A 16,202-nucleotide genomic window follows, 5' to 3' on the forward strand; every position below is an offset into this window, starting at 1 on the left:
ACTTAGAATGTTAGAAAAACCAATGCTGGCAGGAATGGCAGAAGCAGATGATCAAATATTTTATCCGGATGCATTCTTGGCCGATGACGTCGTAATAAGAGTTGTTGATTTACAATGTAGGCCACAACACTTGGAATACTAGTATAGAGATAACCTTAAATAATCTTAAAACTAGAAAACATTTTTGTGTGACATAGAGATTATCTTGCGACTTTAGTTCTTAAACTTTTTCATTAAACTTGCATAATAAACATGCAATAAAACATATGATTTTTTCTGAGATAGTTTTTTGTAGAACTTGTATATAAAGAGTTACTCTGTTGCTGTATTGCATAAGAGCATCACCAAAATAAAAAAAAACAAACAACTAAAGAAGGGGTGAGAGGTGTCTAAGCCTGATATGAATACCCTACCTTGTCCTGGAGGGCACATATTATCTCTCTCTCCCTTACTTCCTGTCTTCTGTCCGTCAAATCACTTTGTATATGTTTCTATACCGAACTCTCGCTGACACTTCCTTATCTACCTCTACTACACACACCCATTCTCTCTCTGTCTCTATCTCACACAGTACACACATCACTCACGCTCACAAAGACACCCGGTCAGTCATTCAATAGTGGCCTGACCTCCACATCAGTGGTTGATGTGAAGAGCAGCCCTGCGTGTATCCTCCCTGTGGCTTGCATAGCTCAACCCCCCCCCCCCCCCCGGCTTGGTAAGGCACTGTTTCCCCCCCTCTCTACCCTCTCGACTCCCTGCCAGCCTGCCCTTGACTGCCTTTCACAGGCTTCCATGTGTACACACATACACATACACACACACACACACACTCACACACAGCAAACCGTATAGGCCTACATACAGTGTGCGTAGGTATACATTGTTCCTCCTGTGTCGTGTCCATAGCTCAATCCCGAGGCTGAAGAGAAGACATTGCAACACTGCAAACCTCCTCCAACTCTGAATGGAGCCCTGATACCAAATCTGACATCGCACAACATCGCTGTTCGTCAATGTCCTTCTGCCTTCTCGTCCAGCCCCTTCCTCCTCCATCCTGTCAGTCTTCTTCAATACCTTTCTTCTTTCCACACATCTCTCCTCCCAATTTTTTGCTTGTCAACGTGAATTATTAAAGCAAATGTAAAGTAATGCACATAGTCCCCACCTCTCCAGCACTGGCCTTGTGCTCTGCCCCCCCCCCCCCTCCCCCACCCCCCAGGGACACCAGTAGACAGTAGCGTTATTATCATATATGTACAGAGTCTGAAAAGCATTCCAAACAAAGTGGGAAGTCGGAAGGCGACGGGAGGCCTCGAGCGACGTACGGAGAGGTAAGAAAGAGTCCGTTATCTCTCTGGTTTCAGTTGAGCTGGTCTTCGTACTGTTTCCGGAAGCAGTCTCCAGCAGGGAAGAACTCCCAGCAGCGCTCCTGGTACATCTTCCACACGTAAGACTCCTTGGGGGGGAACCAGGGTGAGACCAGGGTGAGGAGAGCAGTAGAGAGCACACTGTACTACATCCCAGAACAATACTGTATGTTAGAAAATGTGCCGTCTGCCACTACAGGCGAGAGAACATGTTGTCGGAGGGCTGGGGAGGTGTTTACCTGGCCTGTGTGCTCTGTTTCGTCTTTGTTGATGAGGTACATCACGAAAAATCTGGAACAAAGACATAAAGGTGTCAGTCAGAGAGAGATAGAAAAAAACAGCGATGGAAAGGATGGAGAGGTAGAGGGAGGGGTGGTGGTAGAGAGAGGAGGTGGCAATAGAGACAGAGGGGGGTGGGAAGAGAGATAGAAGTAGAAAGAGGTATCTACTCACAGATAGTTGGCCAGGTTGTGCTCCTGCAATGTGTGTGTCTCGAAGCCGTGAGGTACCGTGTCAAAGTAGTCGTTCCCTATCCCGCAGATGAAGCACTTGGTCTGAATGACAAACACAACGAGTATCTGATGCTGTTAGACAACCACACCCAGGACCATCCATGTCATAGTGTGTCTCTGTGTCTGCGTGTCCTCACCTCCATGTCTTCCTTCACCTGCTCCTGCTGATCTCTCAGCTCACCGAACGCGTCGATGATCAGACCTGACCAGAGGAGACAGCAGGGACTGGTTGTCAGAATGTCTAACTTCCCCTAACACCACAGACCAGCTCAGTATCAGAATCTCACCGACCACCCCCGGAATTCAAGTTTTTTTTTTTTCAACAGTATCTTTATAGGAGATATCTTATGAGCCTATTGACATTCTCTGACACCCTTGTTCCTACGGGGGTCTAAGGTGACATGAGAGATCATCCTCACCCTGGATGATGGCCAAGAGGATGACAATGACAAAGAAAAAGAAGGTGATGTCGAAGATGATCCGGTAGATCTCGTACTCGTCGCCGGCCGGATCTTCGATTTGGTCACCGATTCCCCCGCCAGCACGCACGCCCACATACATATGGAACATGTAGCACTGGAAAGAGAGAGAAAGTGAGAGTAAGAGACAGAGAGAGAGAGACAGACGGACAAAAAAGAGGCAGGGAAGGAGAGAGAGATTGAGGGGGACAAAGGAGAGGTCTGCAGAGATTGCATTTTGCCTCTAAACCCCAGGGCGCTCCCCTCTCTGGGCCAAACCTTTCATTCTCTTAATTCCTCTTTCTGTTTCACTGATGCATGGCCGACATTAGGAAACAGACCAATTTCAAATCCAGCATATTAGCAGTTTTCTTGTCTAAACTGTATGAAGCTCCTGTATTTCCATAAAAGAGCGTAGCTTTCTCATGGTGTATGTGTGCTCCATGGTGAGTGTGTGAGTATGTGTGTGTTTGCGTGTCATTGTGAGGGGTTTAGGTTGAGGCTTATCCCTGTGAAGGCGTCTGGGTCGGGGGAGGGGGGCAGACCAGTGGCCCCCATCCATCTAAGTCCTTCCTTTGTCCCTCCCCCCCCGAAAGAGGAAGAGGCTAGTCCCTTGTTCAAAGACAGCCTCTCCTTAATAGGAAGCTACAACGGTGGAGGGCAGGTTGCGGATGGCTGACTCAAGAGGGATTAGAACTGGGGAGGGGAGGGGGGGGGCACGGGCAGTGATCTGTGATCCTACTGTCCCCTGGTATGTCTGTCACTGTAGAACTTTCAAACACACACACGCACCCACACACATGCACAGGCTGCAGGACCCTTATATAGCTCTCTGTTCAAATGATGGCATTAAAGTCTAGATTCCTCATATCCGTTGGTTCTGCTTCACTCTACCTCGTCTCTCTCTCTTTCTCTTTTTCTCACCTAACCCATTTTTAAGTCCCTATAATCCAAAGGTCTCTCTATAATTGAGGTCTCTTAACCTCATTTGGACTTCCTGTATAACAAAAGGTCAGGTAACAATAGCTACTGTATATCATTCTGATGTTGAGTAAATGCCTTCAACAATCCCCCCTAACCCTACATGCAGAATGGCTGGATACACCCCCTCCGTGGCCTGCTATAGCTGCCCAGACCCTGGTGTAATAACCATGGCTGGCCACACACTGGGCCAGAGACAACAGAAAACAATGGAGGTTAATGCAGGCCTTGTCTCATTCTCATTTCAAACAGACCTCTATTTGGTCTCCATTAGTGAAGGGGGGTAATTACCCTGCTAAGCCAATCAAAGGGCTCTAATTGTGATGGCACTGAGTGTCAGGGAATCCTGGGTAATTAGCGGCACATGGCGGAGATTGTGATTAATTAGCGCAGGAGGTTTTCTAACGAGCCACGTTCTTAACAAGCTGACTCCATTTGTACTGCAATCAGGGTGACAGAGAGGAGGGTTTCTGACACGCCACAGCTGCTTTCAGAGGGGTCTCTCTTCAGAGTCAGGGTTTCCAAACTAACACCTGAACCACAGGAGAATGCTAGAGGGTTGACATAGAGAATCTAAAGCCAGTCCCTGGTGTGGAGGGAGGACACTCACTGTCAGCATGTCGTCACACTTCATGTCGGGTGACTCTCCGTCTTCACTCTTGTTGTAGAATTTACGGAAGAAATTGAACGCTACCACCGTGTAGAGGTACACAACCACAGCTAGAAGGCCTACTGTCAACACCAACTAGAGGGGAGGAGAGAGAGCGAGAGAGAGAGAGCGAGAGCGAGAGGGATGAGTCAGTAAGTTGTAGAGGAGTGTTAAAACAGTCTGTCCTCTTAAGAATGTTTGTTGGACCTGTTTGCCGTTGTGTGTGACGGAGGAGAGGATTGTGCGTAGCGTCTTAAAGCCCATGGCGATGTCCAGCAGGTGGGCAGCGAAGAAGAAGTTGTTGTAGTGACCCAGGATGGACATGGTCATGTACCAGGCTAGGTACAGGAAGGACTGCGGACACACACACACACACAGTTAGGGTCATGTGTTATCTGAATGTTTACTGAGGTTTGCTATGATAAGAGCACTAAATAAGGTATACATATAAGCTATACTGTACTTACATTATCAGTGAAGACCACTCCGAGTTTCCAGATTTGGTACTTCACATCAATGGAGTTAAGCCTAGGATTGGTCAGAGGAGATGGAAAAGAGGGGGCTTTTTTTTAATTTAAACATTTTCTGCTACTGTGGCTTCTGCCATCAACGCCGGAAGTCACACATGAAACTATAATTGGTCATTACTGCCATCTTCAGACAGAGAAATGTAAAGGGCAACAGAAGATCTGTCAAAACCACTCTCCCTCTACTTCTAGATCCTGAACCTCAAACTTTATTGAAGTTTAAGACTTTCCCAAATGTTTTCTTTTCCTCTATGGTAATACAGAAAGTGTTCCTCTCTTTGAGCTTCAATTAGTGAAGTGAGTGGGCTGAGAAGGGGTCCTATTGGCAGTGACACAAGACAGCCTTCCTCCACCCACCACCCACCCACTCACTCTTTTCTTACAGAAAGATTCACATGGCTGCAAACACCCTCTTCCTCTGCTGTAGGGAGTCAGGTGGCTGAGCGGTTAGGGAAGCAGGCTAGTAATCAGAAGGTTGCCAGTTTGATTCCTGGCTGTGCCAAATGACGTTGTGTCCTTGGGCAAGCCACTTCACCCTACTTGCCTCGGGGGGAATGTCCCTGTACTTACTGTAAGTCGCTCTGGATAAGAGCGTCTGCTAAATGACTAAATGTAAATGTAGTCTGGCACGGGTCTAACTCTTCTCCCCTCCTGTCCTCTCCTGACCTTTCCTCTCCTCTCCGTTTTGCTTCTGTCCTTCTCCTTCTCTCCCCCCCTTTTCTCTCGTATTCCCATATTCTCCTCTGCTCCCCTCCTCCTCCGCTGTCCTCTTCTCCCGCCCAGACTTACACAGCAGCTAGCGAGCTGTCTTTCTTGGGCTTCCTCTTCTCGTGGGCGACGCTGAAGTCCAGGGCAGCCTTGTCCATCCCCAGCAGCTCACTGATGCGGTCATGGCCGTAGAACTCCCCGTACTTATCCATCACCTGAGGGGGCAAGGGGGGGCACGGACACCTCAGGTACACATGCTTCCAATACCTAGAGTGCTCCACTGACCAAAACCACACACACTTGCCTAAATATGTCGAAGGCGATTTAGATTCGGGTGCATTCTAGGTTACACTGCACAACTTGCCTTACCCCAGGATGACCTGCAATATGTTTATGGTGTTCCATGTAAATTACATAAAATGAATCCCAGATGATAAATTATCATAACTTCGTGGAAAAATGTCAATTACATTACTTATGTGAGTAATCAATAAGACACACATGGCCGACTCTAAATGAGCCTCCACATTCATAACCCTGCACAGGAGAACCACAAAAACATGGAAAACACACTTTGTCTTCGGCTCACCTTCCTTTTCACAAACTTATCCCAGTAATTATTTGGAAAAGATCTGAAAAACACGAACAAACAAAAAGTTCATGAGAATTCTCAGTATGAAGTTAACGAACACGCCATCACATGTTATGGTCATACTGCAGCCAGATGTTTACATACAGGTGTAATTGTCTTCAATGTGGCATTCATCTGCATAGAGCAATAATCAGGTCAAAGCGGCTTATGATTGGTGGGTCTGAGGCGCTGAGGTCGGCATTGCTGTTAGCTTTGACATTTAGCTAGGGGCCCATTAAACCAGCCTGCAGCCTGTGTGACCTTACTGTGGCTGTCATTATTCCAGAAGAGCCATGGCGAATAGCTGGCTAATGATTGTTAATGGACTAAGCTGTAATGGATACTCCGAGAGGCCTTTCAGTCTCTCTGAACACAGCCCTGGCTCATAGCAGCTCTGTCCAGGGTCACAGCTTAGAATAGACCGGAAAACACAGACACACACACCCACACAGGCTGAGATGAGCATGTCAGCGCTGGTTAGTCTAGACCTTCCATACATGGACCACATGGTGGGACAGACTCACTGAGTGTTGATGACCAGGCGGTCCCACTGGCCCTTGATGTCGTCCTCAGATGGCTGCTCTGTGATGTAGAGTCCATCAAACTCCAGCTTCCTGGCCACCTCCTTCTCACGCTTGAAGATCACCAGCGGGACCTGACCGGCAGACAGGTGTGAGAGGCAGAGGCAACAGTCGAGAGGGACAGTATGATGACACCATTAACCCCACGGGCACACCCACTCTTCTGACACTCTATTCAGGAGGGCAGCGTATCTATTCCACCAGCGAGGCAGAACTATCGGAGAGCCTACCTTCAGGCAGTAGTAGCCGATGATGCAGAAGAAGGAGATGACGGTGTGCAGGACGGCCAGGATGCGCAGGGTGGGCTCCATGTAGCCGCTGCTCTCCTCCAGTACAAAGTGGACCGTCACTGGCCTCTGGGGCTCCCCACCCTCCGTGAGGGTGTCCCACTGGACGCTGGGATCTGACTGGCTGCTGGTGTAAACCACCTCCCTCTCCTCCACCACTGCTGAGGATGTGGAGACCTAGGGGGGGGAGGGGGGATCATTATGGACGTCTATCCAGGCGTGCTCACAAAACAAAGAGAGATACAGAAATGATCCTGAGATATACTGAGATTATTTGTTCAATGGCTTCAAATGGAAGGATACTATGATCAAGTTTGATTACTTGGTTACCTTGTAAAAGAGGAGGATGAAGTTGATGGCAAAGGCAACAAACAGAGCCAGCATTCTCATGTTGTAGAAGTTCCTTGCAAAATAATTCTATGGGAAACGGACAAGCAGCATAATTAGGAGAGTGAGTGTGTGTCAGTGTCTGCACATGTGTGTGTGTTTGTGTCCAATGTACCAGCAGTTTCCTTTGGTAGGCGATGATCTTTTTCCAGAAGGCAGACTCCTGAAGGTCAGGTTCATCTGATTTGGATGTATGGTGCTGCCTGACCTTGTGCTTGGGCTTCTCTTCCTTCTGTTTCTCCTGCTTCTCTCCGCCCTCACCCCTAGGAGGAGGCACAGAGGGGCAAAACTAAGTGGTGCATTAACAAATTGACTATGTTGACTTATGACTAAGTCCTGGTGTAAATCAAGCTTTCAAAATACATTTAACAGAATAATAATATTAGTTAGCATTTGGTGTAATGTCAGCAGTATTACATGAATGACCAATCTGACACAATTGACAACGAGCAGATCCACTGGGTTGCACTGCAAAAACTGCAAATGACTCTGCTTTTAGGACAGACAGGATCTTCCACCTACTCTGCTTTCTCTGGCTCACACTTGCTCTCCTCCGTGCCCACTTTGTCTTCCTCGGAGGAGGAGGGGATCTTAGCCTGTGACAGGAGAGGGGGCAGACATTAAACTGGCAAAGCTCTACATCACGATAATGTGAGGTGATGATGGTGATGGCTCATAGGCACTCTGAGGCCCATTATGTCTCTGCCTGCTGGGAGGGCAATGGACCTGGAAGGAGGGAGGATGGGGGGAAAGGAGAGAACGAGAGATACTGTGGCAATATATAGAGCTTTTTTATATTTTATTTGTATATATACAGTATGGAGTGAGAGAAAGAACAAGAGAGAGTGAGAGAACGACATTTGGAGGAAAGAAAGACCGTGAGAGAGAGATGGGGAGTAATCATTTCAAATGATGGTCTCTGTATGCCAGTTGTACTCAGTATCTTATGAATGATTTGATCCGTAAGGCTAGAAATATAAATCATTTTCAACAACAACAACAACATCCTGCCATTACCGTGTGTCTCCTCCTCAGCTCAGGGGAGGGGGTGGGGACAGGGGGCACAGGGGAGTTGAGCAAATCCGTCAGGCTGGCGTTGGGGTTGTGGGGGGTGATCTTATACTGCCCTCCCTCCCTCCTCAGGTCCAGGCCAAATATGTCAGAGAGTAGCTCCGTCTCGTCTGTGTTCACCGCCAGATCAGCCAGGTCCTTCTCAGCGGAGGCCCGGTCCATTGGCCGTCTCTCTCCACCCTCTTCCTCCCCCTCTCCCCTCACATCGTCCTGGGTGGGGTCCGGCATGTTGGCAAGGAGTTCCGACACCTGAGAAGATGATGTGGGCTTGTAAAAAACCTGCTTTGTTGCCACCGAGCTACCACACAACAAAACAAATCCAACGGACCTTTACGTTGAGTACCTTGATGGTTTTGGCCCCTTCTACTAGGCTTCCTCCAAGGAAGGTGTTGTGTACGATCCTGAAGAAGCCTCGGGTCACAGAGAAGGCAAAGTGGAGCAAGCCCAGCAGCAAGCTCCAGTAGAAACCCACGAGCGTGGTCACCATGTCCTTCACTGTCATCTTCTTCATCCTCTTCACCTGCTTCTTCAGGCTCTTCATAGATAGAACCTGACAGGAATTATGTCACATTCAGCCTTGAAAAGTGAACTTGAGCTATATATAAGCAAATATTCAATGTTTGGGTGACATTTGGGGGCATTATAGATACCACAGAGGATAAGTAATATCTTGTACCTTCATGAGAAGCATGATGTTGTATCGGAGGGCCATGAGCGCCGTCCTCACTGTGGTAACGGAGAAGAAGCCCATCTCTGGGTTCTCCTCTTCCGGCTTCTCCTTCTCGTTCTCCTCCTTACTGGCCGAGCGCTCGCCTGCGTCCGACATCTGAGCCGCCAACTGCATCTCGAAGATGGTGTCCTCACAGAAGTTCACAAAGAGCTCCATCTTCTCCTTCTCACCTCCCTCGTTTACGACGTCAAAGATGAACTGTCTCTTGGACTCCTTCACCTGAAGAAGACATTTTACATTTATGATTTTTGATTATCTGCTTACTGGACATTTAAAAAATATATATGATATGATTAAATAAGCTAGAGTTGAAGTCAGAGAAGTATAAGAATAATTAAACAACCAGACTGTTTAGCCCACTAACCTGGGGCTTCTCCCACTGGGTCCTGCTGGACTCTGAGATCTCAAAGTAGACCCTCTCGATGCGCTTGGCACTGCCCATGATCTCGATGCGCCCCAGGTATGGCTGGAAGTAGTTGAGTACGGACTCTGCCAGCTCCAGGAAAGTCTGCAGGCGCGTGTCATGGGGCATGTGCTCCGACAGGTTGGTCAGCAGCACAGCCACATTGAAACCGATGTCCTTGGCGGGCTCGTGGAAACGCTCCACAAACTCCTCGTAGTCCAGGAGCTCGTTCTCGTCGGGCTCGGCGCAGGAGAGCAGGAACTCGGTCTCAGACTGGGTGTAGTGCTTGTGGCTCTCCATGGCCTTGTGGAAGTCCCGCTTGGAGATCACCCCCTTGCCATCGGGGTCGTACTCCTTGAAGGCATCGGAGGAGGTGAGGTCTTTCAGCTTGAGGAACATGTCAAAGAACTTGAGGATCATCTCCACGTTGTTGGAGGACTCCACCAGCATGTCCACCATCTGCTTCCCGATGGTGCCGTTGACCACGTTCCCTTCCAGCATGGACAGCAGCATCACCACCATGTCCTTCTGAAGATCCATCAGTTCCTTCAGCAGCTCTATCTGACTGGAGTCCTGGGAAACATTTAGTCATTTTTAGTCATTTAGCAGAAGCTCTTATCCAGAGTGACTTACAGTAAGTACAGGGACATTCCCCCGAGGCAAGTAGGGTGAAGTGCCTTGCCCAAGGACACAACGTCATTTTGCATGGGCGGGAATCGAACTGGAAACCTTCAGATTACTAGCCCGATTCCCTAACCGTTTAGCCCCCTGACTCCCACAAACATGACAGCTACATCACCCACAACCTGAACTCTGTGTTTGAGCCCATATGGGTCCTGATGAAGTATGTAGCATACGGTTTACGGTACGTGTATGGTAGAAAAGGCTGACTGGCTGACATGAAGACTGATGGAGACTTGGGAGACGTTTCCTGCTGCTCACCTGTGACAGCTTCATCTGCATGTGAGCGAAGACATGGAGGAAACCAACGACTGCGTCCCACAGTCTGCTGTGAGCAAGACTTTGTTGGTTCCCTGTACACGGGCCCTGAAACGACAACATAGCAAACTACTCTTAAAAATGCAACATTTTAAACCCACTTACAAATCGATGGGGAAGGACACCAATACATATTGTAATAGCATATATGAGCATATTCTGGATTAGTGTCAATAAACTTTGAAAACAAGAATACTCAAGTAGAAATTAATATGGTGAGTTGGACTAGAAGGACTAAGCAATTGAGAAACCCAAACCAATCTGGCAATGGCTAAATATTGCAATACTTAATACTACTCTTTGCCAAACATCTCTGTTGCCAAAAAAAATCATAACAGAAATTTGAGTGTTGACTGATTCATAGGGTTACTAGAGGACAGAAAAATGTGTTTGCATTATTGGGTTGAGTGTTGGTGCATGTGCAACCGACAAATGGTGAGTTGATTAGATCAAAGTGGACGGTGAATTGATATAATTAGTTTTCATTATGCAATTTGATGCCTCTATTGCCATATAATCAATACCATTTTATGAATTTATTTCTAGATTATTCACATCAATTGTCAATCTATCCATGCATCAGTTAATTAAGTTAGCGTCTTAATCACTTCAACATTCATTAAGGCATATGTGTTCCTTCTGTCCTTTCTCTGAGCTGATCCCATTATGGCCTGTGGCTGACGTGTCTGTCAACAGCCTTGTAAAGAGCAGTTTCTGGCAGGTTCCTGAAATCCAATATGAACACATACCTGGATGTACTCAGTCAGGGTATTGAAGACCTGCTTCGCCACATTGATCGCCTTGGAAAAGTTACGCTGCCCTTGCTCGTCAATGACATCCTTCCCAGAGTAGTACCAATAGAAATCACTGATTGACTCCTGCAGGAGAGAGACATTCATCAATACTTGAATACATCCGTTTGTTTGTTCTGGTGCACGTGTGTGTGTGTGTGTGTGTGTGTGTGTGTGTGTGTGTGTGTGTGTGTGTGTGTGTGTGTGTGTGTGTGTTCTCACCTGGACCCTGAGCAAGTAATCCACAGTAGAGATGATGATGTTGACTGTGGTGTTGTTTCCTGTCTGAGTCCTCAGGTAGTTCTGGAAGTCTGGAACATTATACAGTAGTATAATTTTTAAATTGTTTTCTATCCTCCTGTATCTGGGCCAGTAGATTAAAAAAACATGGCTAACATGACTTTTAACAAAAAAATTGCGCCAACAACAAGTTATTGAAACTCTTCTTGCTAACTGATGTCTGTGATGGACCTGTGTGGAACAACGTAATGTACCTGAATTATGTCCTTCACACAGGAGCTGGAGGAAGCGGAACAGATCGCAGGTGAACTCATCATCCTGCATCACCTTCTCTCCTACAATGGAAAAGGCCACATACACACACAAACACACATACAGATGCATGCACACCCACGCACGCACACACACACACACGCATTCGCACACACACATACACACACAAATGTGCACACACAAAGTAAGCACACAAGTTAACAGGTTAAGAGGCCGACAGACAAACACACATACACACGTACCCTCGCACAGACAAAATAAAGACCAACACACAGAAACACACAGCAACACACACACACCAAGGGAGAGACATCATTAGAGACTGGCTTTGCTGGGCTCGTGTCTCCCTCAGCACATCAGAGGTACAGTATTCCTGACATACCTCTCGCTCCAACAGAACACACACTCTGGGATGTCTACAGTATGGGAACAGAGCATGGGGGATACACACATGAATGTGGACTGGAGTGAAGTGGTTAAAACCAGCAGCATTTTTAACATTATCTTCCAAATCATGTCAATGGAAACCTTATCATTGATAAGCCTCTACAATTGCTTAGTCTATAACTGGCCTGGGCAATAAGGCAGAGATATTTAGCATGGACTGGGAGGAGCTATACAGACTGTGGACTGCTAATAAAATGCTGCTAATAACCATGTAGACTGATGGTTATGGGTACAGTTGACAGGATGGAAGGACAACGGCAGGAGAATGTGGTATTTGGTGTACACTGTACAGTCTGAATCTGACACAGCAATGGCTTGGACTTGGACTGGTGTATGAGAGAAAGAGAGAGAGACAGAGAGACAGAGAGAGAGACAGAGAGAGAGAGAGAGAGAGAGAGAGAGAGAGAGAGAGAGAGAGAGAGAGAGAGAGAGAGAGAGAGAGCAGGAGAGAAATAAAAAAATTGACAGCAAGAGAGAGAGACAGAGAGGGAGAAACAAAGAGATGAAGAGGAACATTGATACGCCTAGAACAGGCCTGAAAGTACCCAGGTCAGAGTAACAGAATATCATCATGAACTACATCATGGACTGCTTGTGGATTATAGGTTATTATATTGTACTACAATCAATGTTACAACATTGACATCAACAATGTTTTCTCTGGATTGTTTTGTCAGGATGTGACTGGGGACTTTCAAGCTCATTTATAACACAATGATAAACCAGATCTGAAGTTTAAATTGAGTAAATAAGTACTGGCTGCACATTTCATTTGGATATAATATACCTTTCTGTATTTTAGGCATTGTAATTGTTGAATATACTTCTCATAAGTTGTTATTTTTGTCATTAATTGTAACATTAATTTTATATTTTTTTGATATACCATAAGCAAGTCATCTTAAGTTAATGGCTTTGAGGCTTGTAAACGTAGGCTTCATCTGGTCTATCATGAACTCATTAAGACAGTTGAGAGAGTAAATCAGACTCAGTGTGAAGGACCACAACAAAACAAAATGGTGACTTTTTTCACAAACGGAAAAAAAGAACTTAAGTACACAACACAACAACAACATAGGATAAGTAAGGCCACACTGATACACCACAGAACACAGTCAACTGCTGGGCCAGTTGAGAGGAGGGTGGGGAAGTGGGGAACATAGCGGCCTCTGGGCCAGTAGCCCTCCGCTAGCACAGATCAGCACAGCCATAGGTACAGTAAGGAAGCCGCCAAGTCCAAAATGCACCACAGTCAGACACTAGACTAACAGAGAGAAGAGTACACAACTGTACACCACCAACAACAACACAATCTCCATGTCGACAACACCAACACCAACCAGCCAACTATATTTCAAGAGCAGAGACCACCACTTCAGTCCAGCTCACAACTAGCAGCTAGCACTAGCTAACATTTACGTAGATGTGCCAGATACTGTGCAAATCCTGAGAGGGTTAGGGATTAGTAGTAACAGTGGGGGCTCCATGGCTAACAGACAGCTAGCTGTGGGGCTCTTCGGTGGTAGCTACAGGTAGTAGAGGACAGATACAGAACCAACTACAGGACGGGTAGTTAGCTTCATGCTAAGGTACATTGAGACGGAGTAGCAGCTATACAGTGAAAAAAGGGGCTGGGTTTGGTAGTGGGGAGGTGACTCAGGAGCTGAACAGAACTGACACAGAACTAACGGACCAAGACTGACCGATTGGCCAATCATGACAGAAAAATGCCAGGAGTCATAATTACCACGTTCATGAGTGATGACTGAGGAGGGGAAGACAGTACAGAAAACCAAAAAGAAAAAAGGAAAGGTAAGGAAAGGAAAGGAAAGAAAGAAAAAAGAACAGCCAAAAGTCAAACAGATTCCAGAAGAGTTTCAGTATGTTTGTTATACCAAAGTTGAAGTTTTCACCCAGAAATATATTACTACCAGTTAGATAAGGGTGCAGAAAAAGTTTAATAAACGTAGCAGGAGTTGTAAAAAATCTATCAAAGGGTATTGTTGACAAAAAAGTTCAGAAAAAACGATGAAAAAATATAAATCTCTGCAGTTTAAATATCAGTTAAGACAGAATGAATGAGGAGATCAAAAACTACTAGAATATAAACGATCAATGAACATATTTGTGTTTCAAATGAATGTATGACTTGCTGAGAAAAGAAATCCTTATAAACCAGGGACAATAAGCACAGCAAAGGTCAATTTGAATAAGTTTGTGTTTCTGTGGATTGTTCCATGTTGCCTTTGCGTGTACTTTTTGTCATGAGTATGTGTGAGAAAAACCTTTTTTGTCAAAGTACCCCTAGAGAAAACATTCAGTTCATGAAAACACAAGTCTATTTCCCTTCACTGTCCAATTCCCATTATCGGGATGTCCCATCATCTGGACAGTTATCTCTGATTGTGTTGGAGAACTTTGATTCACATTTGAAAAATGTGAGGATTAGGACAATAAAACTAAATATTTAGTTGTAACACTCATAGACATACATAGAGGGGTAGTAATTAAATCATAGGCACATGGACACATCTGAGTTGTATGTTAGGAAATCATAACTGATCATGGATGTAGACAACACAGAACCAAGTGACCATTGTATTTCCACTTGAATAATTGAGTAATCCAGCTGAACTCGCGTTCAACCAATATAATGACAAACAACTGGACAAAAGAAGAAAGATCATGATGAACGGACAGAGCTATACGTTAAGGACTTAAGAGTCATTTACTTTTTTAATACTGTTAAATTGACTATTCTGCAATACATTGATTGTTCCTGACACATTCCTACAGTATGCCAAGTACTCAGACTTTCCTTACACTCAGACTCTCACAATATTTGCACAGGAACATGTCTATGAAACAACTAGCCTTCTTTAGTAAGAAGGCGGAGAGTGATTCTGCACTCAGTGGAGTGATCGTAAGAGACAGGCAACTCGGTGAAGCGTACCTGATCCCTCTTCTGTCACCATGCCCAGCCCTTCAGCCTTGTTCTGTCTCTCAAAAGCATTCAGGTCCAGAACACTGCAAGAGAGACAGAGACGCCAGTCAAAGCGGAACATCAACACACGAGCACAGCCCAATCAAGGAGAGGATGGAGGTGTTCACAAGGAGAGAAGTGTGAGAGGATGGGAGGTGTTTCACAGGGAGAGAAGTGTGAGAGGGTGGAGGTGTTTCACAAGGAGAGAAGTGTGAGAGGATGGGAGGTGTTTCACAGGGAGAGAAGTGTGAGAGGATGGAGGTGTTTCACAGGGAGAGAAGTGTGAGAGGGTGGGAGGTGTTTCACAGGGAGAGAAGTGTGAGAGGATGGAGGTGTTTCACAGGGAGAAAAGGAAAAGAAGAGCTTGAGGAAAAAACGATGGACTTAGGCCAGTACCTGCATGACTGCATCAGACCTGCCAGACTCTGGAAGAAGCCAACATCCTTCTTGTCTTTCAGATAGTCCAACATTTTCTATCAGCAGAAATTACACATGTAAACATTGTGAAAACAGAAAACAGAAATCACATCACTCATCATATGTATAATATGCAATCAGAGCCTCATTTCTTAGGAGAGAAGATCGTGGCCGTCATGTAAGAGAAGTACCTGCTGGACAGTGGAGTTTCCTCCATTGAGGACAGCTATGCCCAGCTTCAGGGTGGAGGCCACCATGGGTCCCATTTCACCTGGAGCAGACAGACAGACAGACAGACAGACAGACAGACAGAGATGAGCAGAGGACTAGCCCACAACTGGCCCACTAGAGCCAAGAGGCTCACAAAAGGCCTCTTAGAGAAGCTGCACTGTAGACAATGACCCATGTCCAGGGCTCGAAATTAACGGCGTCTCATCGTCCTGGGGACGATGAAAAAGATGTCTGGGACAGTTCAACACAGACTTTGGGACAACTGCGGGACGATATACCATAACAATATAAAATGCATAGAATACAGTAGAGTTTAGTAGCATCCTCATCAAGTACTTTTTTTTCTTTTCGTTTTTTTGTAAAACCTTTTTCAAACCTTTAGAAACCTTTTTACTTCGGGACGGTACTGGGACAGTGAGGAAAAAAGTTCGTTGCGAGCCCTGCCTATGTCCTGTCTATCTTAGACACTCTTAACTAGTATTGTGATCTTTCTTCAAGACTAACAACAGGTGTATACAGTAGATGT

At 46.0% G+C, this 16,202-nt stretch overlaps 1 protein-coding gene across 1 annotated transcript in view; it reads right to left on the reverse strand.

Moving 5' to 3' along the window:
• Positions 1-1,256: 1,256 nt before the first annotated feature.
• Positions 1,257-16,202, reverse strand: part of ryr2a (ryanodine receptor 2a (cardiac)) — a 68,892-nt gene continuing 53,946 nt past the window's right edge. The window contains 27 exon segments of the mRNA XM_067245220.1: positions 1,257-1,459; positions 1,610-1,661; positions 1,824-1,924; positions 2,020-2,084; positions 2,302-2,458; positions 3,932-4,066; positions 4,178-4,324; positions 4,438-4,498; positions 5,287-5,420; positions 5,795-5,837; positions 6,361-6,491; positions 6,648-6,881; positions 7,035-7,121; positions 7,207-7,354; positions 7,614-7,681; positions 8,109-8,411; positions 8,506-8,712; positions 8,839-9,111; positions 9,257-9,868; positions 10,238-10,342; positions 11,044-11,172; positions 11,308-11,396; positions 11,580-11,660; positions 13,793-13,810; positions 14,999-15,072; positions 15,425-15,501; positions 15,637-15,716. Coding sequence (XP_067101321.1) covers positions 1,364-1,459; positions 1,610-1,661; positions 1,824-1,924; positions 2,020-2,084; positions 2,302-2,458; positions 3,932-4,066; positions 4,178-4,324; positions 4,438-4,498; positions 5,287-5,420; positions 5,795-5,837; positions 6,361-6,491; positions 6,648-6,881; positions 7,035-7,121; positions 7,207-7,354; positions 7,614-7,681; positions 8,109-8,411; positions 8,506-8,712; positions 8,839-9,111; positions 9,257-9,868; positions 10,238-10,342; positions 11,044-11,172; positions 11,308-11,396; positions 11,580-11,660; positions 13,793-13,810; positions 14,999-15,072; positions 15,425-15,501; positions 15,637-15,716 — 3,707 coding nt within the window. The 3' untranslated portion in view covers positions 1,257-1,363.

The sequence above is a fragment of the Osmerus mordax genome, chromosome 10 (assembly GCF_038355195.1).
Source record: "Osmerus mordax isolate fOsmMor3 chromosome 10, fOsmMor3.pri, whole genome shotgun sequence".
Lineage (NCBI taxonomy): Eukaryota > Metazoa > Chordata > Actinopteri > Osmeriformes > Osmeridae > Osmerus > Osmerus mordax.